The sequence below is a fragment of the Poecilia latipinna genome, unplaced genomic scaffold (genome assembly GCF_001443285.1).
Source record: "Poecilia latipinna isolate Pla-1442-1.1 unplaced genomic scaffold, P_latipinna-1.0 Scaffold276, whole genome shotgun sequence".
In the NCBI taxonomy this organism is placed as follows: Eukaryota; Metazoa; Chordata; class Actinopteri; order Cyprinodontiformes; family Poeciliidae; genus Poecilia; species Poecilia latipinna.
In genome coordinates, this window is record NW_015112892.1 from 169,030 (window position 1) to 194,103 (window position 25,074).

Here is a 25,074-nt window from a genome sequence, read left to right on the forward strand (position 1 = left end):
TTTCCTCCTAAGCTTTAAATTTGGAAGCTTGCTCAGTGTGACTTTTGAGCTGCTCCTCATATTTAAGTCTCACTCTGTATTCTTCAACCATTACTTCTATTAGACCTTTATTGCGGGAGGCGTATTTTTCAGCCTCCCTCTTGAAGTACTCCAGCTGTTGAAGAATGCTCTTGTCAGTTGTAATTTTGGAAGAGCAAGAAACTTTTGACACATCCTTAATCTCTGCCACGTTTCTTCCATGTTCACGTTTGCCTTGCTGGTGACGTTCTTTTTCCAACATTGTTTGCAGTTTTTGAATCTCCTACTGCTGTGATTTGACTTCAGCCTGATATGCAACCCTTTGGTCTCTTTCCTTATGGAGTTCAAAAATCTTATTCTGCAATTCTGTTTTAAGATCGTCTACCTGCTTTGTGAGATCTTTGACGTGTTGGTTTGTCTCTTCCATGACTTCCACTGAGGGGGTAATCTCGAAGTCAGAAGAGGGTGTTGTTTTCTGCTCGATTTCCAAAGATGTTGGACTCTCAAAGACGCCGGAAGGACTTGATTCCCCCTGGATCTCTGATTCATCTTCCGGCTCAATGGGGCTGTCGCTGTCATCTTCAACAGGGAAAATGACAGCGTCGTAGTCTACTTGGATGTTGAGGTCCACCATGTCGACCCATGAAAGCTCAGCTGGAAAAGCTTCATGTTCAAAAGCAGTCTGTCGTTGCTTCATGACTGGTAAATTCTCGTTTCTCTGAACGGCGTGTAATATCTGGAATCGATTTCGAACGTGCTCTGAAGAGTGATCTGTCGCGATAGAACTGTGGAACAGATCAGAGAAAACTCTCTGTGAGCTACATTCAAGAGAGAGATTCCCTTGTGATATCATAGAGCGATGACATCACTGCTGATGTCATTGACACCATTGGAAATGAACATTCTATCTACCTTACTGGGGAAATTATTTTTCTACCTTACTGGGAAAGATTATGGGTCTTACTTCCGGCGCCCACCGGAAGTAGCAGTATTTCATGTAATTTGGGATTTTGGCTAATTTATATTCATGATAGAAGTTACATCTCTCTTTTCGGTTATTGTACAATATTTAATAAAATATTTTCATATTTTTCACAAAAGGTAATTGCTGTATTTGGTATAACCCAACCACCGTTAGCTCTAGAACATTATTAGAGGACAACAACAGTTGTAGCAAAGTTGTTGTATTTTTGTTTGTTTCATGTATACATTAAATGTGTTATTATGGGGGCAATTTCAAATTAGGTTGAGTATTTGTTAAAAGGGGTAGTGGTCCTCGGCCTAAGAAAGTTTGAGAAACACTGCTTTAACGCAACAAATACAAAACTTTACTAGTTAATTATTTCAGACTTTTAATGTAAAACCTGCAAAATTTAGATGTACAATAGTGGCTGGATGGATGAAATTCAACACAGTCTGACATGTATAGAGTCAGGACAAGTAAATTCGTGTCCACATTTAAGATAATGCTAATACCAGAACCAAACATGGAGAAGCAACATTCAGCTTCTACTCACCACAAATCTGGAACAGACTTCCAGAAAACTGCAAAGATGCTAAAACATCTGCTTTAGGGTCTTTAAATCAAGGATAAAAACCTGTCTTTGATTAGTAGTAAGTGGGGAACATTGAACAACATGTAGTGACGTTCCTAAAATAGCGGCCCAAGGCTTTTACTTTATACAAAGGTAACGATATTTGCTTGAAGATTTTGATGATGGTATTTGACAAAATGTAACGTTTGGTGTTTCACAGTTGGTTACTATATTTTGTTCATACGGTTTGAAATTCGTACTTTGAAATGCCCTGTTGCTGATATGTGCTGCACTTGTAAACTTAACTTGACTAAAATTCCTAAAACCAAATTCCTGACGGTGTAGGAAACCCATCCATTCAAAGTAAACCTTTATCATTCAACAGTTTGACCTTGTGTGTTTGTTTTTTTGGGGGGATGTTTTGTCTTTCAGCTCAACAGCCGGTGGAGGTGAAGAAAGGCGGAGAGCTCAGCATGGCGGAGCAGATCGCCAGCGTTATCCGCCAGCCGGCCTTCATCGCGGGGCTGGGCGTGGCCGCCTGGCTGGTTCTGATGGGCTCTGGCGGACTGCTGTACTGCCGGCACCGCAGGAGGAAGCAGCTGGGCCACTACACCACATCCTTCGCGTACACGCCGGCAGGTGAGGCAGCCGGTTCCGTACAAACCCCCTGTTCCGCTTCGGACAAACAAAGATGACTACCCAGCGTCATCATTCCACTCCTCAAAGTCACAAAATGGGACGAGACGTGGAGAAAAAAACGGATTAAGCAGTTCACAGTTTGTTTTTGCTCAACCCGGTGACAGTGACAAACTTCCTGACGCACCTCTGGGGGCCGGGGGGAACATCTTGTATGGTGATGAATGCTTTCAATTTCAGATGTGTGCTTTTGCAAAAAAACAAATCCTGCACTTTAATCTAATCCACAGTTCATTTAAATGTATTTATTATCCGAGCTCACGAGCTTGTGCGACTGAAGGCAGCAGAGAATAAAGCCGCAGCGGTACAGATTTAGAACAAAGCCTTGGGGTGTGAGTGAAAACACATCGTTTGATCACTTCCTAATGCGTTCAGAAGCACATGTAGTATGGTTTTATGTAAGTTTTATGTAAGTGTTATATTATTGTGATTTAGATTATCTTATGATTGTGTCAGTTTGCGTGGCCGCCTCCTTTTTGTTTCAGTGTATATCCATCCATCGTGTGTCTCTGAGCGTATTTAGGTCAGAAGTGTGTTTTCATAGAAATTAATTACCTGCTTTTATTTGAATGTACTGTGAAGTGTAATGATACAGGGCTAAACACACTTGTTCTCTTTAGAGTCTTTGAAGGAAAGAAAAAAAAAACAGATGTCTTAAGGCGAAAGCTTTCTCTTCTCCGCTGTCAAACATGATTTATATTGTAACTCTTCTTCTTTTTTCTTTTCCTTTTGCAGTTGGCTTTGCTCACAGTGAAGGATCTGGAATCATCAATGGAGGGTAAACTCTTCTTTAAGGTTTGATTCACATGATAAGAGACACTCTGGGTTTAATAGAAATAGCGCTAACACGCTCTCACCTGTCACTCCCTCAAGGCCTGGCTTGTTGGGGTCAAATATGGGCAATTACCCCTGGCTGGCAGACTCCTGGCCCACTCCGAACCTCACTCACAGCAAAGACTTCGTCAACTGCTGCTCTGGAAAACTGGACTCAGAAAGATATTATAACTGTAAGAGCCCTCGGAAGCTAAATATGCAGGTGAAACGGCCTGTTAGGAGCACAGAGGGCTGTAGCCGAGAGTGTAACTCATTGTTTGTCGTTTTTTCCTCCGGTCCAGCCGTTGGGATCATCAACTACCCCAGTCAGACGGAGAAGCGCAGCACGGCATCCAACGACAGCCCCATTTACAGCACCATCAACACTGCGGCTGAGGACGACCTGCTGGCTTACTATGACACCTACTCCAGTGTTCCCTTCAACCAGGGTCCAAACCCCTACAGCAGCAACCCGGTGCTGTCCAGTGCTGGGATTCTGGGCCTGGAGCAGGACCTGGACCGCTGGACCATCCAGTCTGGCCAGTCGGGCTCAGAATATGCCAAACTCCAGTACACCAAGAAAAGCAACGGTCAGTACTTTCCCCAATACAAACTCCTTGTTTTGTTGCACTGAAAGTGGCAGTAGGTAACTTTCTAAAAATAGATGTTTTTACACATTTTTAAAAAAAAACGTTTCTATGTCCTGAAAATAACTGTGAAAAGATTAATGTCCTCTGCTTTGGTCCTATAGCTACCTGCAGGAATACACACCCCATTCAGAAACAACCAATCAGAGCCAGGGGGAGGGTCTTAGCGCTGTCAGTCATGTTTGTGTACACTCTACTTACACCCTCCACATTGCTCCCTGCTGCACAACAGCTTCTTCCTCTAAAAGGAATATGCTTTGAATGCACAGGTTAGTTAGCATGGTCACCAATGATGGCAGATAAGTAGTTATTGTTTCTCTGCCATTAGCACTTTGAGCAGCACATACACAAGTGTGACTGTGTACAAGTGTGACCTAGTGCACAAGTGTGCGCTAGGTCACTCCTCCTGGTTCTGATTGGTTGTTTCTGACTGGGACTGGAGCATTACTGTAGATGGCAGTAGAACCACAGGGAGAAGGAAGAGTAGTTTTTTTTTTATTTGACAAATTATATGTGTATCTTTCGGAAGACTGTAACAGTTTTGAAAATTTAAAAAACATATTTTTGTAAAATGTACCTGCTGAGATTTAAAGGTTTATTTAAAAAATATAATAGAAAAACTTTACTTGAGTAATTACAATGAGAAGGATTCAATCACATGTCAAAAAAGTATTTGAGAAATTTTGTTCCAAAATTATTGGAGGGTTTTTGAACATGAAAACCTCAGTTATTATGTCATAGCATTTCACGTTAAAAATCCAGACTTTGACTGGGCCAGACCAAAACTTTCACTTTGTACTTTTCTTCTTGACATTGAGAGGTGAACTTGTCAGGATGCAAACACTTTTTTTTGTCATTTCAATAAACAAGGTAACGTTAAGCTAGGGCTAAGCTAGTTTCAGAGAGCCACTTCATTTTTAAAAATCTCCACTTTAAGACAATCTTATAAAAGTGTTTGTTTTTCTCACCAAAATCTTGTGATGGTGCTTGTGGACAGGGAATTTACCCACAGCAGAGCATCAATGTTATAAAATAAAGCAAAAGTATCCCAGATTTCAACCAGAGTAATGGGTCTTGTCATCGTGATTCAGGTCTCTTTTAAATTATTTCTTAAATAAGGAAAAGTCCTGCTTGTTCCCCTCCTTCATAATTTGTATTTAGTACAACTCTATATGCTCCTCCTGACCAGACACAACTCTGCACTGTCTCTTACCATCATTTTGAAAGGAATTAATAACACAGAATTTGGTACAATCAGATTTATTTCTGTTTTCAAAAACCATCAATTTGTTGTGAAATCCACCGACTTTCTTTCAACCTTTTGAAATGGTTTCGATCGATGGTCCACTGAGTCTTCTGCCAGTCGAACATTTTCCCTGAGCAGCTTCTGCTCTTACCGCACATATTCTGTCTTATCTGTGAAACCTTGAGATGTCAGACAGGGAGCACACTGGACAAAAACAACTGGCAGAGTGAGGTGAAGCTATCACCACCATTCAAAAAGAAAAAAAAATCAGCAAAGACCTGTTACAGGAAATGAGAGATGCATCATCCTCCTGATCTGTTCACATTTTGAACTAACAGCTGTGGGAGTGACCTTCAATGGGGCAAAATAAACAGCTTCAAAATTGTCTTGTTCCAAGTCTTCTTTTAAATATCCATTTCTTTTTATCCAACCTTAAGTGAAGAAGCCTTTCAAAAGCTCAAATGAGCCTAAGTCGTTTTTACTCATAATCTCCTCCCAATCACATCCACATGCAAACACTGAGTAATAAGAGAAGTTACCTTCAGAAATTCCTGTAAAAGCTTTTAAAGCTGTGCAGAAACGCCTTAAAAAAATAGCTATTTAAGTAGTTTTTGTTTGGTTTATTCAAACAGCTGCTAGTTCAATTTATGCAGCTTTTCATGCCGCCAACGAATCTAATTCTCGTAATTTTTGCTTACGGAAACTTTCGTGTGTTGTTTTGAGGATAAAATGAAACCAGGTCAGCTAAAGAGGGAAGCCATTAGAGAGGGACTGTTTTAAAATCCATATCTTTTTCACTTTTTTGTTTATTCATTTGTCAAGCTGGACATAAAGATAATAGTTATAACAACGATTCTGCTGTAAAAACATGATACTAACGATACTAAATGATGGCTCAACCTAAAAAAAAAGAGGAATTACAAATAATAAAGACACATGAGATTAGTTAGAGTTTGCATGGAAAGTAAATGTATTTATGAATAAGTTGTTAGTTCCTCCGACCCCATTTCAAATGGGATTTATGTTTTATGTGTATTGTTATTTGTGTGTATGTAGATAGGTATGTATGTATGGATAGATGTGACATGTCTGGAATGAATCAATAAATGAAATTGATGATATAATTATTGTTTTTATTATTGTTTTTGTTGTTATTAGACAAACTGGCTTCGCAGGCATCAGCTGGATCCCTCTCCACGCCAGCTCCTCTCACCTGGGTGGACGTTTTATCACTTCCTCTTCCGCCCAACAAGGGCAGAGATCATCCAAAGCCAGACAAAGAAGAGGCGCAGCACAGGTAGCATTCATCAACGCGTTCATTTTTCAGACTCCTCATATCTCCAGGAACACTTGGCTCTTCAGCGTTTGTTTTTTTTTATTTTTTATTTTTATTTTTTTTTATTATCATTAGCGAGAAGGCCTCTGGCTCTGCTTCTCTGACAGATGGCGTTAAGGCAGCTGGGCATCAAAGCTGCCCTGCAATGCTGCCAAGGCAGTCAAGCAAAGCTTAAGTGAAGTTTGGTGGACTGAGGAGTTTGCAAATTAACACTTGTGTGTCTACCGGCGGCGAGGCGAGGCGACTGCGCTGCGAGGCGGCGGAGGGGAGCGTCCGCGCTAACCGCTTCTGACACATTAGATTGCGGACATAACGGGGTGGGGATCGGAAAGGCTGTTCTGACTGCGCCGTGTCTTTTGTAATGACATTAGGCTCCGTCTGACAGGCTGAATTAGTGCTTTCCGTTTTCAATGACACGTCCGTCATTAAAATAGCCCCGACGGCGCTGACATGACAACAGGCATAACGGAGGTGGAGCCTGTCTTCTCGTTCTTCTTTACTACTTCCATTTCATGAGAACTTTGAGCAGTGTGTCTGATTTATTCCTGCTTTGCTCGTTTGTTGACCTCCCTGGTTGCTCTAAAGTGTTTACTGGACTCTTTTGAGTTTTGTGCAAATATTCTGGCAATAATTTAGTAAGAAAAGTAAAGCGATGCAACTGCAAAAACACAAAATCTTACCAAGTATTTTTGGTTTCTAGGGCAAATATTTTGGTACACCTGTAATTGGCGATATGGACTTAGAATTTTATCACTATATTTTGTAGTAATATTGTGATAATAAAAATGATGAGAGAAATCCATTTATTACCAGTTTTTAGGTAACTGCATGGCACCACAAGCATAAATACTGCTCCTGAAAAACATTCTTATTGAAATGAAGCTTTTTCAGGATGCCACATACTTAAAGAGGCGTGATTTATGTCACTAAATTACACATAGAGACTTTGTTTAATCTTATTTTTGAATCTACTGATATTTGTCTGATGTCTCAGTGGAAAAAACACTGGAGAAAATGTCAAAAAGAAAATTTTAATATATTTTTTTTAAACATCAACAGAAATCTATCGGTATGTGACAGTGATAAGTAAAGACTTTTTATTACGACAAGAATTTTTTCATGATAAACGATACAATAAATACCCACCTCTACCTGAAATAAGACAAAATTAACTTCCAAGAAACTGTCCAGCAATAAATATAAGCTTGTTTTAAGTCAGGAATGCCTTAATATTGATTTTAAATATCCAAGTTCCAGATTATTGCACTTATTTCAAGACATTTTCCCCAAGCTATAAGTGAAATAATCTGCTAGTGGAACTAGAGCTTTTTTAAAATCAATATTAAGAAATATTGACCTTAATCAAGCTTCCATATGTTGCTGAAAAGTTACTTATATCAAGCATATCAAGTTGTTTACACTAGAAACTAGACCAAACATATTTAGTAGGATTTTGTGTTTTTTTGCTGTGTGGCACAGTTTCATTTTGAATGCTGAATGTGTGCATTGAAAAAAGAGTATTTCTTCAGGAAACATAGGAAAATATCTCAAATAAAATCAGATTGTTTGGGAAGAGGAGTCAGGATTCATCAGATCTCCTCTGCACCTGCAGAATGCCGAAAAACGCCAAAGAACGCAGCGGCGTGGGTTTTGAAGGTCGAGCCGCTTGCACACTTTGCTTGCGTGTGTTATTATTCTTTCCATGTCCGGTCAAACACGGCTTCTCCTCTACGGCTCAGCCTGAGGACACTATTTAAATTACATCTGCCCTGCTTTCAAGAGACACTGCAATCCACATGTACTGTGAAAACAGCAGGACGCTGCTGCGTTAATCAGTTGTTTAAAAAAATGATTTACATTGGAAATATTTGGTTAATTTTTTATGTCTTTTGCTCCTTCATTTCTAGTCAGAACACATTTATATTCTGTCATCAGTCACATTGAGTGTCACGTTAATTTAAAGGCATACTTCGTCATTCTTACAACCACCAACACCACCTATGTGTTTTTACACAATCAGAATCAGCTTTGTGGGCCAAAATTGCCCCAAAAAGCAAAAATATTCACTTGATTTTTGCTCGCAATGTGCAGACATTAAGAATATACAAACAAAACCTTATAGGAAATAAAATAAACACATGCCAACATCCTCTGGAAGAAAACTTATCCATCCACTTTAATACAAAACATGTTGTCTTTTTTTTTTCCATATCTAGAAATGAAATGAGAACAAATATTCTTTATTTAGTTAGGCAGAGGATCAAAATTGAATATTGAATTACAAAAGCTGCACAACCCCGATTTATTGTATGTGAACATAATTCTGACCAATTGGGGATTCGATGAAATTGTCACAAAAATGAAACTTGCTGATCCCCAAAGTTGTGTGTAATACCTTCAAGAGTTCAAATAAACCTTTTAAAGCTTAAGATTAGGGCTGGACAATAAATCAATAACAATATGTATCGTAACAGACACGTGATCAATATCAATTAATAATATGCCTGATTGAATATTCAATATTCAATATATAGAATATTCACTGAACTCAGATCCAGAACCACGTGGCATTCTGGGAGATGTAGGCAGAGGAAAGACTTTAGCCGCTCAACCTCGGCTAGCGGCCAGCTAAGAAAGGTGAAAGTCATCAACTCACTCACTCTGTGGTTACCTAGCAACAACTTGTTGAGTAACTTACGCAGCAGCAGTTTCATGTTTCACTACCGTGGCTCATCGCTGCTAAAGAAAACAAAAAACAATGGATAAAAGAGGAAAGGTAACGGCACCAATTTGGCAGCATTTCAGATACTTAAAACAAATCAATATTTATTTAGATTAATTGATATGAGACGTTTGTATCGTGATACGTTTTTCAGCCATATCGTCCAGCCCTATCCCTATATTATATTTTAAAATCTTACTGAAAATGAATCACTCATCCAAATTCAGCAGCAAGAAGACAGAGTGTTTCCCTGAAAGCCACTCCTTCACCTGCCGCCTTCTCTCCGCCCGACGTTTAGCTCCGAGGAGGAAGATGATGACTGGTGTCCTCCGCTGCCGGCCAGAACCTACCTGATGGACTCTTACAGGGAGGAGGGGTCAGGCCTGCCATACAGACCAGAGGAAGTAACGCCTCCGCCTCAGCATGATGCCCCGCAGCCCGGTGACAGCCCCCGCGTCCAGCACTTTGACCTGTTGGTGCGCCACCAGCAGAGCCAGGTGTCCCAGTCCAACCCCGATCTATTCACCAACACCAAGGTGCTGGAAGGCAGCGATCTGCACAACCACAGCAGCCAGTGGGCGGATAATTTCAGGGGAGAAAGCGTTGGCAAAGGTCAGTTTGAATTAATTCAAATGTTAAGGCTGGACTCACGCGACCGCGCCGCGTCACGAAGGATCTGCTTTCCGGTTGTTACTCAGCAGAAAGTAAATCGTGTTGCATTTATTCATAGGGGATTTTTGTTTTGTTTTGTTTTGGCTTCTGTGTGAAGTTTCCCTAAAGGATGACGTCAGCATGCTCTCTTGTCAGGACAATCTCTCGCTGCGGCTGCCGAGTCGAGCCCAACAGCTGTGGCGCAAAAACCCAGGAGTAAGAAGAGAGCACCGAGGGACGGGCAGAGCCGGAGAGAGAGGCACGGAGACGCGGCAGGTACTTTCTGAGCCACACTAATCAGTTCTAATCCAGTTAAGAGAACACCGCTCATTCTCTAAATTATTTAGAGCAGATCCGACAAACATGGCTCCTTTTATTATTACCTCTTTGAATTAAACAGCAGCCATCAGCTTAGGTTTGTTTCATTTTTATTAGCAGAAGTTCTCATGCCCTTTGAACTCTTGAGCTTTTTTCAATAGACTGTCTTGGAACGTTAGGAAGATTGACAAATAAGCATTTGTTTTTTTCTAAATCTGAATAGTGTGGTTTGCTTTAATATTTGATCCTCTTTATTCTGATGCCTTTAAATAAAATCAGGCACAACCAGCAGCCTTCATAAGTCACAGGCTGTAATGTGTAATAGATGCATGTGGCGCTTCTCTACCTGGTTAAAGCTGCAGTATGTAACTTTAACATAGTGTAATTTTAACAGTTTTTAATATGTTGAATATTATAAATATTTAATATGTTAAAAATCTTTTTTTAACATATTTGTTATAAAGCCTTTTTATGATGACTGGTACTGGTGTCCTCCGCTGCCGGCCTGAACCTATGTACTAAAAAGATTTTTAAAAAAGGGAATTTTAAAGTTTTAATCATAGATTTTCAATCATAGTTTTTTATAACCATAAAATATCAATTGTTTTTCAAAAATATATATCTCTCGTAGTAGGAGTAGAGCGACTTAAAAACTAAATTTCATTGACTTCATTCTCAGAATTCTGACTTTTGGTCTCAGGAGTTTGAATTTTGAAAATTGTGAGAAAACAAATTCAGAATTAAAATTTTTAGTGGTCCTAATCCTCTTCCGTACCTCTCTCAGCTTGGCTGTCAGTCAAAGTTATCAAGCTGCTTTGCTCCTCAAGCACAAAATGCACAAGTTTCTGACAAGAAAAAGACCAGAGGCCGCGTCCAGCAGCGCCACTGCGACTCACACTGCTGTTAAAAACAGCATGAAGCAGCATTTACGGGAAACAAATGTAATAATGACTGAATAGTGAATAAAAGGTGCTATGTAAGGAAACTTAATGTTTCCTTCCTATTTTGTAACATTGTCTACTGGTTTGCAAAGGGAGTCCTCGCTCAGAAGCTAATGGTATTTGCAGGATGATAGGATGGAAAAGTTAGGGAATCCCTCCTTTAGATATCTGACTTTGGCACATTCACCATCTGAGTAATCGCTGGTCTCCATGTGCAAACACTTTAAAACACAGTGGTCCAGAAAGAGGCTGGAGTCACTAAAATAACATGATGCATCATGGGTAACGGGTGCTCAGCCCCCTCTGCGTCCCGTTATTAAGCAAGTCGGCCTCAAAAGTGATATCTGCTCATCTAACTCGCAGCGAGAAAGTGAATAAGCAGATTTCCCGAAATGTCAGAGTATTCTTTTTAAGGTAAAATTCTCTTTGTGTGTGTGGTTTTTTTTTTAATCAACGCTGATGAATCAGAGCTCCCCCCTCCGCCGGCCCCTCCCGCCGCAGACGGCTCCCTGCAGCTCTTTGTGGACGTTTCAAGTCGCAGACAAACAGACAGCGAAACAAGAGAGGGAAGCGATTTGCCCGCTCTCCTGAAGCGAGGAGACGATTCCTCACCCCAGAGGGGGGGACTTGCAAAGTGGTTATCACAAGGTAAAAAAAAAAAAAAAAAAAAGAGAAAAATTCAAGGAAACAAAAGCATGACAAACTGGCTCCGGCAGCAACGTCACGCAGGTTTGATTTGATATTGCTGTGAAGCTTCCGGTAAATGATCTCGGTTTTCAGTCATTCAGGGGCCAAAACGCTTTAAATTTGAGCGATCTGTTTTCCCTCAGCAGATGAGAATGTAATCCCATACGGACAGCCAAACGTCCTGTCCAAGGTCCAGACGTCGGGCTACGGGTCCCTGGGGGGACGGGCGTTTCCTCGGCCCGCCGCCGCTGCTCAGAGGAGAGATGAGGTAAGTCTGAACAGAGCAGATACTGAACTGTTATCAACTCAATAAGAGACTCTGCAGGAAGCAGGCCCGTCTTCAATAAATATTTATCAATAAATAAGTAAAGATGGGATCTGGAGTTTATTTCTTTTATCCAGTACAGCTCTCAGTCCACTGGCCAATTATCCAATAAACATATTTTCAATATGGAAATCATAGATTGAAGTATAAAATTTAAATTCAGTGGCTTTAAAAAATTTGACATATTACTGTTAAAATGACATATTTCTGTGAACCAACTACAGTATATTATTTCCATATTGTTCTATCGTTAACGTACTGAAATTCATACAAAAAAAACAACTTCAAAAACCTGGCTGTTCACTGCCCCTAAACTTAAACTTTGCTGAAGAACCTTCGATCTTCTCTTGGCAGTGGCGCCCCCCAGAGGGGGAGAGGAGGGGCCACTGGTCCTGACTTGAAAAATGCTTACCTTCCCCACTGCATGACCCCTGCAGGGAATCACACTCAAGTCATAGAGAGGAAAATAAGAGTCACCGTCTTCATTGAATGCATAAATATAAAAGCCACAAAATGTATAAATACAAAATAAAGAAAAGAAAAGATTAAATGATCACTATTTTTTATTTTATTTGCTGTGCCCCACTAGAACTTCCCAAAACTTCAGTTTTCATCTCATATTGAAAAAAAGAGAATGGTTCTCCAACTTAAAAAAAAAAACAGTTAAGTGGTCACAAGTAATTTAATGACATAAGTGAAACTTACTTTGTTCATGTTTGTTTAACTTGACAACTTAATAAATTATCTTAATTTTGTTTGTTTTATGGACAGGTGAAGAAAACTAAAATTCTTATGTGTTCATATTTTTATCATCGATAACAAAAAAAAAACAATTTTCCCTTGAAAAAAGGTAACCTCCTCCACATGTTTCACTGTGGAAGTGGTTTCTTAAAATAATTCTCAGTTCCTAAAGATAATATTTAGCCCAAAAAGTTCAGCTTTGCTTTCGTCAGATGAAGCTTTCAGGTCATGTGAACGGAGCAGGAGAGTTTTGTAGAACACAAATGGTCCCAACCAGAACCTGTTCTGCCGTCAGTGTTCCTGTCAGACTCTTGACAACCTTCCTTCCTAACCATTTGTCTTGTCTGCTCATCCATTTCAGAGAAACTTAAGAGTTTCATAATGCCACCTTTGTGACCTCGACACTTTTTCCTCATATTTTTTATGACTGCCTCTGCTGTCCTTTGTTACACACACATATAGATTTGTAATTGTGGAGAGTTTTCTTCACTTTTCTTCTGAGTGATTCCAACATCTCTGCTAACTATGACTTTAGCTGAAGGGTGCAAACCGTGTCAGGAGAATCGTACCAAGACATTTGTACTTCATGTCTAACTAAAATGATTTACTATAATTCATGTTATGTGTATAGATGTGTATTATGTAGATTAATTTAAAGGTGCTTCAGTAAAGTATTAGCTAAAGGGTCTTTTTTCTTTCTTCTTCTTTGCCGTTGTTGAATTGAACAACACTTATAGCTTATTACTCCAAAATAGGAAAATGTTTTGAGAGGATTTATTATTCTCATTTGTTTTTACGTTACACAATTGTGGGTTGTTAACTAGATTATGCAGACCTCTGAGGTTCACTGTAAATCTCATCTGCTGTTGCAGACTCTGCAAACTTTTAATAAACATATTAAAAATACATCAAGCACATTAATTACACCGACAGTCATTCCAAGTTTAACTTCAGAAGGACATTTCCCTTCTGCTGCCTTAAGATAAAATGGTGTTTGTGGTTTAAAAATACCCAACAACAGATGTTCAGCTGAGAGGATGTAGTAATATTCCACTAATACTGTGAGGTTTTTCTCTGCCATAGCTGCAGTATGTGAACAGATTTATGAGGGTGTTTTGATGCACATTAATTTTTTAAAGCTCATTTAAAGGTATTCCGTACCTTTAAATGTTTTCCTCAGCTCTTTGGACACATTTTTTTCTTCTTAGAAATCCAAATATTGTCGGCCACAAATTCATCTCATCTTTGCAAGCAGTGAGCTTTGTGAAGTGTGCATGTATTAATGTGTTTAAATGATACACTGTAACACTTTAGGCATGAGTTAACTCAAATATTTGTTTTTGTGGATTATCTGCTGACAATCTTGTCATTAATTGGATTTTTTAAAAATTGACACTTTTCTGAGGTTTTCCATTTTACCACATATGCTTATTTCTTTTTCAACTAAACATTCTATTGCCTAAAATGCCACACCATTACATTCATTAAGGGAAAGCTTAGTCATTTGTAGCAAAGGATGAATCTGCAGCTAAAAATATATTTCTAACATAAGTTCATCCCTTTCTGCTTGACTAACATCAGTACAGTGTCGGACCAATCTGGTTATTTGACCCAGGTTCATCTGAAACTAACCTCTGGAGGACTTCTGGATCAAACATATTTACAGACAATATTGTTTTCATCTTAAATGCAACATGTGTATATTTTTGAACAGTTTTGGCTTAATTACTGCTCTGAATATGTTGTACTTTAAGAAGCTGTTGTGCTCCAGTTAACGATTAATCGATTGCTAAATAAGTTGGCGATTATTTCAATAATCGATTAATCGCGAATAACACCTCTGATCCCCGTAAATAAAATGGACCTGTATGTAGATACTGAAAGGCTGTCTGGACGGCCAAGTCAAAGTCCAGACACAAATCAAATTGAAAATTTGTGGTAAAACCCAGTTTGAGATATTTCCAATACTTGTTGCAAGATCTAGACATTAAAAACAAAAATAAAGCATAAGATTTACTTTTATGATTATATCCAAAATGACTTTCACCACATAAAGGAGGAAATTATTTTTTTTTAATTTGAGTGTTTTATTGGCAACATGAGCAACTTTAGACGAGAATGTAAAGTTACCCGACACACCTGAAGAGCAGCAACGAACATGAAACAACAGAGAAATGTTAGAAGTGATTCAAGTTACTTACAAGTGGATCTGATTCCTCAGTGAAGACGAATTTCTGATTTGAAAGGAAATCTTAAAAATGGGAAACATGATATGTGAGCTTCATTACTTCCCCACTTTAGGGATTTTCACATGGCTTGATCTCCACAGCTGTTCTCCATGTAATCTGCATGCTAATGTCTCTGCTCGTCTAACCGCACGCACTTTTTGTTTGGCTTTCTCCGCAGAATCTCATATAGACAGCCGCCGATTACACCACGTGACATTCTCCTCTCCTTTCCTCCCCGACTTCCTGTCTCTGCGAACCATCAATGTGTTGCCATGGCATCTCGCGAAAAGCGGAAGACAAAAGGAAAAGCGTCAAGGCTTGCCATCTGCCTTTTCACAAGCTACTCGTATTCTCTTTTTATTTTTCTTTAGGGATCTTCTTTTTTCTTCTTCTGCTTCTTCTTCTTCTTGCGTGTGATTTCTCTTACCCCCCACCCCCCCTCCGGTGTACAAAGACTTCCTCTGTAATTTTTTTAAAAGAAGAAGTGATCAGATATATTGCTAAGAAAAGAAACATATGGTATTTTTAGGCTAAAGGGAATGAAATGGAAGTATTGCATTGTTGTACAGCAGATTAATGAATGTATCTTTTGTTTACTCCTGACCGTCAAACTATGATGCTGCGGGGCTTTTTTGTTTTGTTTTGTTTTTGATGAACGACGGGAGCAGGGAAGAGGGACATGAAGCTAAATCTCATGATGTCGGTGTGGGTGTGTGTCAGTGTTTTTAATTTCACCTTCCCGTGTGGCTGTGTAACCGTGTTAGATCACCAGTGTGTTCATTTTTAAAATTGAAAAAAAAAAATAATAATAAAATAAATAAATAAAAGGCTTTGTTACATAAAGGTTCCTCTTGCGTAGAGTGTGAAATCTACTAACTGTGACAGAAGAATAGCAGTTGTGTTGGTAGCAGTAGGACTCTGTGGATGACAACGCCAGCCTGGATTTTCCAGTCAGCTGGCGCACCGCCTCAGCGCCGAGTGAAACGCTTCCATGAAAGTTGGAACAGAACACGATTGAAAAGTATTCGAAAAACTTGTGCTGCTGAAACTTTTTGAGCTTTAGAACAGATCTGATGGTTTTTTATTATTGGAAAGATTTAAAGAAAGATCTTTAAGATGACCAGCATTCATAACTACAGCTGTAGAAACCTGTGAGGTAGTTTTCTAATTGGTAATTGGTAGAAATGCATTTTGTGTTTGTTGACTCAGCAGAAATCTACTGGTAAAAACTAACTCATCTTCTGCCATCTTTGAGTCTCGAATCCTATTGGACAAGGATCGTTCAGACCAATCAGAAATGACCTGGAGTTCCGAGAAGAACAGAGTTTTCTACCTAAATTATGTCATCTCTGATTTTTGAAAAGTTAATTTATGTTAATGATTTCGTTTAAAAAGGGAAATTTCTACAATATATTTTTTATGCAAACGGTGGAATGTTTACATTGGTAATATCTGGTTATTTTCATGTAAATGGCTGTTATGGTTTGTTAGAAGATGTTAATATAACCATTAAAAGATTTTCAAACGGATGTTATATCACGACCTGCACAATCCTGGGAACAGATGTTGACCACATGCAAGGTAAGCGACACAGGGTCATTTTTGAAGAGATGGGATGGTCACCTTTCTAAAACTTTTGCCTAAGTGTTTTAAAGACCTAAGTCATTTTTTGCTAAAAGTTTTTTGGGGGGGATTTCCCCCCAAAATCACTGTTGGCAAAAAACAACTTTGTACATTATTTTAGCAAGGGGACGATAAGCGAGCATTTTAAGTGAAGGTTCAGTGGAAGGAAAAAGTGTGGTTGAAAATAGTGCACAAGCAACAGAAGCAGAGTCTATTGGAGAGTCTTGTGGAGATTCAAAAACTGAAGACTGCAGCTCGAGTCAGAGCTTTGGATATTGAATAGGGGCTGGGGGATTTGTGTTTTCTGATCCATATCTGTCTCAGGTCCTGGGGTCCGTGACTCCTCACACACAAACATTCGCATGGAGAAACTCCACACACACAGAGACTAGTTTGCATTTGTACTTTTTGTACTATTAGGTACAAATTACTATTTGTACTATTAGGGCTTTCTGTTGACTTCCATTCATTTGTAACTGTATTTATGCCTAACCCAGACATTTTTCCTCGCCTTTGCTAGTCTATTCCTAACTCTAACCTTAATAACCTTAACCAAAACTTAATTCCCCCCCCCCTTTAAAACGAAAGGGAAAAAAAAAAAAAAAAAAAAAATCAGGACCAGGAGAAGATAAACATGGTGAAAGTGGTCCACACACACACACAGGTGTTTGAATTCAGGTGTTTACGCACACACTCTATCTTGGGCGTCAGTTGCCACTGAATACATCACGTATTAATAGCTGGTTCTTTTCAGCCATGCTGTTATAAAAGCATCTGTTTCTCACTGGTTACTGTGTCATTCTTTCTCTCTTTTTCGCAGGTTTATAACTAAACTTCTACGGTTTTCTCTTGTATTCCCTTCATCCTTTTTTCTCTCCTCTATTCTTATTTTCATCTTTCCCTTTTAGCTGTTTGCCACCTCGCTTTATTTTTTTTTTCTTTTCTCTGTTTAAAGCTATAGGGCGTCTCCATTAGCACTCAGGCAAACGTGCCACATTGTCAGACAAGAGACATTTAGAAAAGAAAGAAGAAAAGAAAAGGAAGCAGCCAGGAGGTCCGTGGTCACTTTCTAGGAGCTGAGAAAATCCAAAGTTCAGGAGAGTGTCTAATGATGACAGGACAACTATTACATTTACACTTTTCTTTTTAGAAAAAGGCAGGAAAGTACGCCTCAGGAATTTTGCCGCGTGGGGAAACGATCTGCCCTTATCAGATGAAAACATTTAAACTTTTGGCCTACATACAAAAAGCTGTGTGTGTGGCAGAAAACTGACACTGCACCTCACCCTGAACACATCCTCCTCAAAAAGAAACAAAGGATCAGCCACATGCTGCTGTGAGGCTATTTTCCCTGAGTACAGACAGGAAAGCTGGTTGTAGATGTTAGTAAGACGGAGCTGAATACAGGACAGTCCTGGGAGAAAACCTGTCAGTGCCTAAAAATAATAATAAAAAAAAAAGCCCTGAGGATTGACAGACAAGAACCATCAATGTAAAGACAGAGCAACAATGGATCAAAATACACAAACAGAATGGCCTATTCAAAGTCCAGACCTAAGTTATCTTTAAAATCTGTGGCTGAAAACACAAATGACACATTTTATTTGGAAAATAATGTTGGGTGAAAAAAAAAAAAAACACGTCTGTACTTCAAATTCACAATTGTGCCGCTACCTTGTTTTGTTCTATCCCATAAGCTGGGGGAGTTTATAATGAGAGTAAATGTGATTTTTTTTTTTTTTAAATGTGAATATTTTTGCGAGTCACACTAAAATGCGACTTGTGTTTCACGCTGAGGAATCTGGAATTTCCCAGCATGAATTTTAAACGAATACGATTTGTGGAGTGTTTGGTGGAAGAACAAAACATAAGACTCAAAAATAACAAAGTTTTAAAAACCACCAGCTTAACATCGGCAAATACGCAAAACAAAAACTGGGAGAAACTATTTGTGTCATGTCGTTTTCATCATTTACATCCTATCGCACTTCACTCAGTCTGAGACTTTGACTGTGAAATTGAGTAACTCTGTATCTTCTGAATGGGTGGCGTATCCTGATTATTGATTATGTATTAGCATTCATATGTGTCTGGTGAGCTTAGGAGGTTTACATGTTTTTAAGGGAAAACATGTAACTGGCCAAAAATGAAAAAAAAAAAAAAAAAAGTATATACAGTATATAAAAAATGCTAAAAAGCTGTGATTGACGCCCTGGTTACTGATAGTGATCTGGTGCGTCGGTGTGATCCGTATAAATAAAACAATTAAGATCAGCGCCGCTCCGTCTTCATGTGACTGAGAATATTAATGTGGGGACGTGAGCAGACTGTCAGCAATAGGAGGATGCACATGTTTAACAGCAGGGTTACCTCATTACAAACATGGTTGCACATTGAAGAGTTTAATTATGCAGAAGGCAGAGGCACTGATATATGATGATGCTTTCATCTATGCAAGGGGGAAAAAGTGTCACTGGAGGATTTAGTGTCTGAGAAAATACTGAGGATCTTGGCGTCTTTCACCTTTGATCTGTAAGCAGAGATCTGTAGAATCGGAGGAACTAACTCCACTTGGACACGGAGAAGTTTCCACAAACAAACGGGACAGGAAGGCTGTGATCGCTCCAGGAAGTTTGGAAAACCTTCCTCGGAAAATCGACCGTACCTGGTACCTGTTTAGTACCAACTGGTTTGTTCCACACCCTGATTGAATCTACCTCAATTCCTGGATATTCACAGAACAAATACACTTTTACTAAGATTAAATAGTACACAGGTTGACTCTCTTGACTTAGATTAATTTTGGGACAGGGGTCTGCAAGCTTTGTAATCCAAAGAGCTGCCAATGTCCCATGATCCTTTTGATAAACATCTGGAAATTTGTAAAGTTTAGAGAACAACCATTTAACTTGTATTTGTAAGTGTTAAGATAAAGAAAAGAGGTTAGATAAATTGTGCTCCACATAGTTTCCAACCCAATACCAAGAGAATTAGATCAAAAATAAATATTACTGCTACATAATAGTGTCTTTGTGTTGTGGATATTTAATGTGAGACTTTAATGGAAAAGCTTAAAAATGGCTAAACCCTTAAGAGTACTATATTTGGAAAGTTACCTGTGTGCGTTTTCTTTTTTGTATGTTTTCATTTTTAGCTAATTAAGAGCTACTTGGAAGATCCAAAGGAGCCACTTGCGGCTCCGGAGCCACAGGTTGAAGACCACTCGCACGGTAAAGACGGCCGAATAAAAACATCACAGGTTGATGTTTTATTTCTAATGTCAAAATCCATCTTTGGTTTTCCTTCCACTTTCCAGTCGTGTGTGTATTTGGTAGACATGTCAAACTGAATTATTTTAAATTCACAAGTCTGTGGTTTTAATTTGAGAAATGATAATAAAAAAAATGCTAAAGCGATATAAACACTTCTGCAAGACCCAAACAAGTTTGCGTGGAACCGTTTGCTTCAAAATGAATTTCCGTCTCATGTAACCATAGCAAACCTCTTCTGAGGTGCAATGAAATAAGTTTGTGGCCTTGTAACAAGAGAGAAAAAAAGGAATGAGCTCAAGTTTTTCAACCGGACCCAAATGACCCTGAAGTCTGAATAAACTCCTGGTACATTGTATCATGTTCCGAGAAACCCCCCGGCCCCCAAAAAACGCCTCATCTACGAGAAAGTGTGTACGAGCTGATGATGCCTTCCTTCCTCAGATTGCAGCATTGTGAGGCTGAACGTGGCTTAATGAGAGCGGGAAGCCTTCATCTCGGAGTACAGCCCCCGAAACGTGACAGCACTGGGATATGAAAGGCTTCTTCGCCCCCCCCCTCCTATGTCAGCTCTGTCATCCACTGGGTGAACCTTCCATGTGCAGATCTTATTAGCTGAAGAACCAGCTGCAGCGTTGCAGCAGGCAGACATTCAGACAGTGTGGAAAACATGTTGGACTCCGTCGTCTTAAGCTAACACCATCTGGGTCCCACCAGGCCAGGAGGATGATGGTAATCCACTGCAACTTGAACAGGTCACGTGATTCAGATGGGTGGCGCAATCCTGTGCTTTTAGGCATGTGGAGGTTCTGTGGCTGGGTTATGATTTTAACATTAAATGGTCTTATACAGGATAATTGATGCACAGTAGGTTTAATATGACCTACCCAGGTAGTTCAATGCTGCAATCCTTTACTATAACTTCATGCTGAAGTATTATTTTTATTCATAAAAATCCCAAAATGTTTACACAACTCACCTGATATAAGCCTAAGAGCTTCATATAAAGTACAATGTTTGCAAAACACACATTCATTAAAAAAAGGAAAGAAAAGAAAAACAGTGGAACCCCCTTGACATTGTTGCCCTGGGCTACTGCCCTTGTAAGGCCTTTCTTAAGTCTGGCTGTGATTAAACACATTTTCTCCCACTTGAATCTTAATTTTTCTTGCTCTACCAAAAAGAAAGTTACGACATAGAACCTGTCTGACAGGGTAAAAGATTTCAAAAAGCTCAACATCCTGCGCCGAATGAAAGAACATAATAAAGCACATGAGAAACAAAATCACTGACCTCTATTCGTCACTTAAGACTTTTGAAGCACAGTAAGAGCAGCAACACGCAAAAAATAGAGAAAACACCAACAGCCAAAAACATTTCCTCCTAAAATTACATCGACGATTAATTTAGCAAAACTCAGAACAACAAATGAGGCACTTACAGGTCATGCTTGCCTCAGTGTTCATGATTCATGAATTCCACTTGGTGGAAAAGAAGACAATAAGTCTCACATTTACCCACAAAACATCTTGACGACCCCCAAGACTCCAGGGGTAAAAAACATTCTCTCCCTGGAACACTCAGACTAAAAAGTCACACTCAGACTTTTTAGTCTGAGTGTGATTTGTAAAGACGGAGAGATAAATAAATCCGCGATCGTCACAAACCATGCATGCATTTTAAGTTCCTTCTCAGGATATACCCATGATTATCACAATACCATCCATGCTGCTCAATTACAGCGAAATCTCTCCAGAGCTCAACCCAAGCATGAAATGGAGCTCAATCAGATCCAACAGACGATCCGTCTTCATTATGCTGTACGGTAAACTCTTACCGTGTTCTGACAATTAAATGTGTCGTGTTGTTTTAGCATGAAAACCTTTGAAGTTCAAGCAATGTCATTTTCATATTTGTGCAATCTCTAAACAGGTGAACGTTCAGCAGAGTGTACAGCATTGAAAAGTAACTGGAAAGCGCCACCTAGTGGTGATGTGGGGACTTTTATTTTCAAGGTGGTCTCATTGTGTAGATGGGGGAAAAAAACTAAGGGAAACGCAGAAGTCGACAACTTGCTTCAAAGCTCCTGCTTTACAGTGTTGCCTTGGCAACCGTAGTTAAATCAATGTAGTCCAAAGCTGCTGTGCCGAACTACAGAACCTCCATTATGGTGCGTTCAATACATCTAATGACAGCAATTTATTTCTATCTCCCACAGCTTGTTTCCTTCAAACAGACCAAAAAGTATTTTCTCTACTTTAACTTAAGAAAAAACAATTAAATGCACTTGCTGCTTGTTTAATTGTAAAGAAAATTTGCGAAACTATTTTACAGATCAGCACAAATCACAAGATAATACATAGTTTTAAACTTTGTGGGTTAAAAAAAGTCAAAGTGCAGTCTCCAGCAAAAAAACGAAGAAATTAGTTCTGAATCCATAAGTAGAAAATACATGTGTAACTTATTGTGTTTTTTTCTGATTCCAAGTCAAACAGGAGAAAAAACAAATATGTGGAAGTCTTTATCAAGGCCAAATGTGACCCAAATTGTACTTTCATGCATATGTGCAATGCATGTTTTGTATTTGCACATGGGAAACAAATGTGAGAAAGTTTCAGAAATGTGAATATTTCCACATTTGTGCAACAGCGTGATAATGCAGATGCTTTGGAAAAACTAATAAAATTATATATATATTTTTAAAAATTCTACAATAATAAATCTGAACAAAAAGCCCTGAATCACCGTCCCTTCGTTTTACTCACCACACTGCTCCGCCAAGTCATTCGCATTCAAAGTTGGTTTTATATATATATATATATATATATATATATGTGTCTGAGCAATTTTTCATCTGCAATTAAACGCATTTCATTTCTCCGGGATGTCTGAGTGGCAATTAAAAGGCGGCTTCTCGAAAATACAGCACTTAACGCATAATAAATCAAAGATAGCAGCAATTTGTCTTTCAGTTTTCATTAAGAGTCGCGGAGAAATGAACAGGAACAGCACAGTGAGTGCACTTCCTCTAATGTATTCACCATTTAAACCTTAATGTCCGAGGGAAGAAATTATGGTTTGGAATTTATGCAAATTGCGCAGTTTCAATTAATAATAATCTGGACCGGGTGGTCTGGCGCAGACAAATAATTACCAAGAAGGGATTTGAAAACATATTTAAAAAAAAAAAACAAAAAAAAAAAATGACTGAACTCTGCTGTATTACTACGGGTTTTGTCTTTGCACCGGCCTGGGCCTGTTGCAGGTCACGGGTTTACTCGGTGGGGTTTGAAAGAAAAGCCCCCCGTCATCAGTATTAACTGGGGCGCTTTGGGAGTTTTGTATTTTCAGCAGATTCCCCCTTAAACACAGAACTCATCCGCTGTGATTGGTTGCGGCTCCGCAGTGCCCCATTGTCCCGCCGATCCGTTTGTTCGCTCGGTTTCCTGCACACAAACAAAACTTTCCTGCCATCCCGGGCTGCTTTGTGCTGTGACAACCTGGAATATTGGATTCCCTCAACTATTTCCCGAGGAAAAGAACAAAACGCAAGGGTATGCAATCGAGTCCTTTCCAAATCTGCATTTTTGAAAGTTATTTTCTAATGTACGTTTTGAATTGAATTGTGATTTTTTTTTGGGGGGGGGGATAAAATGCTGGAAAGGTCCACTTTGCATAAAATATTCCAAGAAGATGTCATGTTTTTATGGATGCTCTACTGAATCTAAGCAAGCAAGAATATTCTTTTGGCTCATTTTGCCTCCTGTTTGGTATTCCTGGAAAGCCTCCTGATTTATTCAGAGTCAAACATGTTTAACATCACTCTGACGGTGTCAAAGGTCAACGAGGTATTAGATCAAACCGGCCTGCTTCTTCATGTGGAATAAGGGCTGATACTTCTGGAATTATTTCCCCCCCCCAAGTTCCCTCATGCATCTTCTCCCGGTTTCTTCCATATTTCTGAGTTGTCGCGCCAAACGCTCACGGTAATTGGTGAAGCAGCGCCGTCCGGATCCGTTTCAAGCCTTGACCTGCCCTTTCTTCTTCTTCTCCCTCTCAGTATATTTTAGCAGGATGTACAGCTTCATGGGAGGCGGGTTGTTCTGTGCCGGAGTCGGGAACATACTCCTCATCGTTTCTACAGCAACCGACTACTGGATGCAGTACCGCCACTCCAGTAACTACATGCACCAGGGCCTGTGGCGGTACTGTGTGCCTGGGAAGTGCATGACGCACACTGACAGCATCGGTGAGACTCGTTCCACGCTGGCTGGGGTTCGTTGTGTGTTTTAATGTCTGACTGTGTGTCGCATCAGGTTTGTTTGCTTTCCAGTGAACAGTGAAAGGCCAAGGCGCGTCATGAATCAGATGGAAAAACTTTTGAAGTCTCTTTGTTTCAGAAAGATGTAAAATCGGTGGACCAAGCTTCTTCTGATTGCTACTCTACCTTGTTGAACCGATAGAACCGACAGTCATCCACATGTCCATAAGCTTATTGTGATACAGGACGGTGTACTGTAAAACAATAAGTAAGTAGATGCAGCAATGAAGCTACAGTCCATAAAACAGGAAACTCTGAATGATTACATTGTGAGATAAAGTAGGAAAAAATGTTAGAAAAGAGAAAAATCTGTAAATATAAAATCAAAGACAGTAATGATTAGGACTGTAACGAACGATTATCTCAGTAATAGATTAGTCAGATCAGGGCCATGCAGAGACACTAAAGGGGCAGGTGCTCAAAAAAAAAAAAGGCACATCTAACCACATTCTAGGACAGAATATTAACAAAGCCACAGCTTTCAGAGTTTAATAAACAATGATAAATTACTAAATTGTGAGATATACAATCAAAGCTAAGGAAAATATCTATATAGAGCATACAACTATGCTATTTTATTAGTAATTTCTTTCTGCAGGTCTATTTTGTTATAGGAAAGTATTGCAATAATCAAACCTGCAATTTAGCAAGATATGTAAATCAGAGCTACACCACCAGACATATTTTGTCTTTACAGAATTACACTATTAAAAATATAAACAAGGGCACAATGTAACCATTTAGTGGACTGTAACCTATAAAACAAAGAGCTGCATGTTTGCTACACTTGCAGTGGAGATGAAGATGGTCCATTCAGGTAAGCAGAGCTGCATCAAACTTTAATGTGGAACTGCAGAAAAAAGAAGAAAAAAAAGAGCTAATATTTAATTGTTAATGCATGTCAACATGAGAAAAGCCTACTGAGTTTTGCTTAAAAAACTTTTTTTAAAATTAAAA

The 25,074-nt window shown here is 39.2% G+C and overlaps 2 protein-coding genes across 5 annotated transcripts in view; both read left to right on the forward strand.

Annotated features, from left to right (window-relative positions):
- LOC106948159 (roundabout homolog 2) overlaps positions 1–15,751 on the forward strand; it is a 94,941-nt gene extending 79,190 nt beyond the window's left edge. For 2 of the 4 annotated variants that reach the window (XM_015033662.1, XM_015033664.1), the window contains exons 18-27: positions 1,986–2,192; positions 2,985–3,027; positions 3,123–3,256; positions 3,365–3,652; positions 6,114–6,252; positions 9,312–9,625; positions 9,821–9,940; positions 11,392–11,571; positions 11,754–11,878; positions 15,083–15,751. In XM_015033662.1, coding sequence (XP_014889148.1) covers positions 1,986–2,192; positions 2,985–3,027; positions 3,123–3,256; positions 3,365–3,652; positions 6,114–6,252; positions 9,312–9,625; positions 9,821–9,940; positions 11,392–11,571; positions 11,754–11,878; positions 15,083–15,094 — 1,562 coding nt within the window. In that variant the 3' untranslated portion in view covers positions 15,095–15,751. The remainder of the gene's footprint in view (positions 1–1,985; positions 2,193–2,984; positions 3,028–3,122; positions 3,257–3,364; positions 3,653–6,113; positions 6,253–9,311; positions 9,626–9,820; positions 9,941–11,391; positions 11,572–11,753; positions 11,879–15,082) is intronic. The other 2 variants (XM_015033663.1, XM_015033665.1) reach the window with 2 other exon arrangements.
- Positions 15,752–23,206: 7,455 nt separating this feature from the next.
- The window catches only part of LOC106948161 (lens fiber membrane intrinsic protein-like), an 11,150-nt gene continuing 9,282 nt past the window's right edge, over positions 23,207–25,074 (forward strand). The window contains exons 1-2 of the mRNA XM_015033668.1: positions 23,207–23,350; positions 23,857–24,045. Of these exons, the coding sequence (XP_014889154.1) occupies positions 23,871–24,045 (175 nt within the window). The 5' untranslated portion in view covers positions 23,207–23,350; positions 23,857–23,870. The remainder of the gene's footprint in view (positions 23,351–23,856; positions 24,046–25,074) is intronic.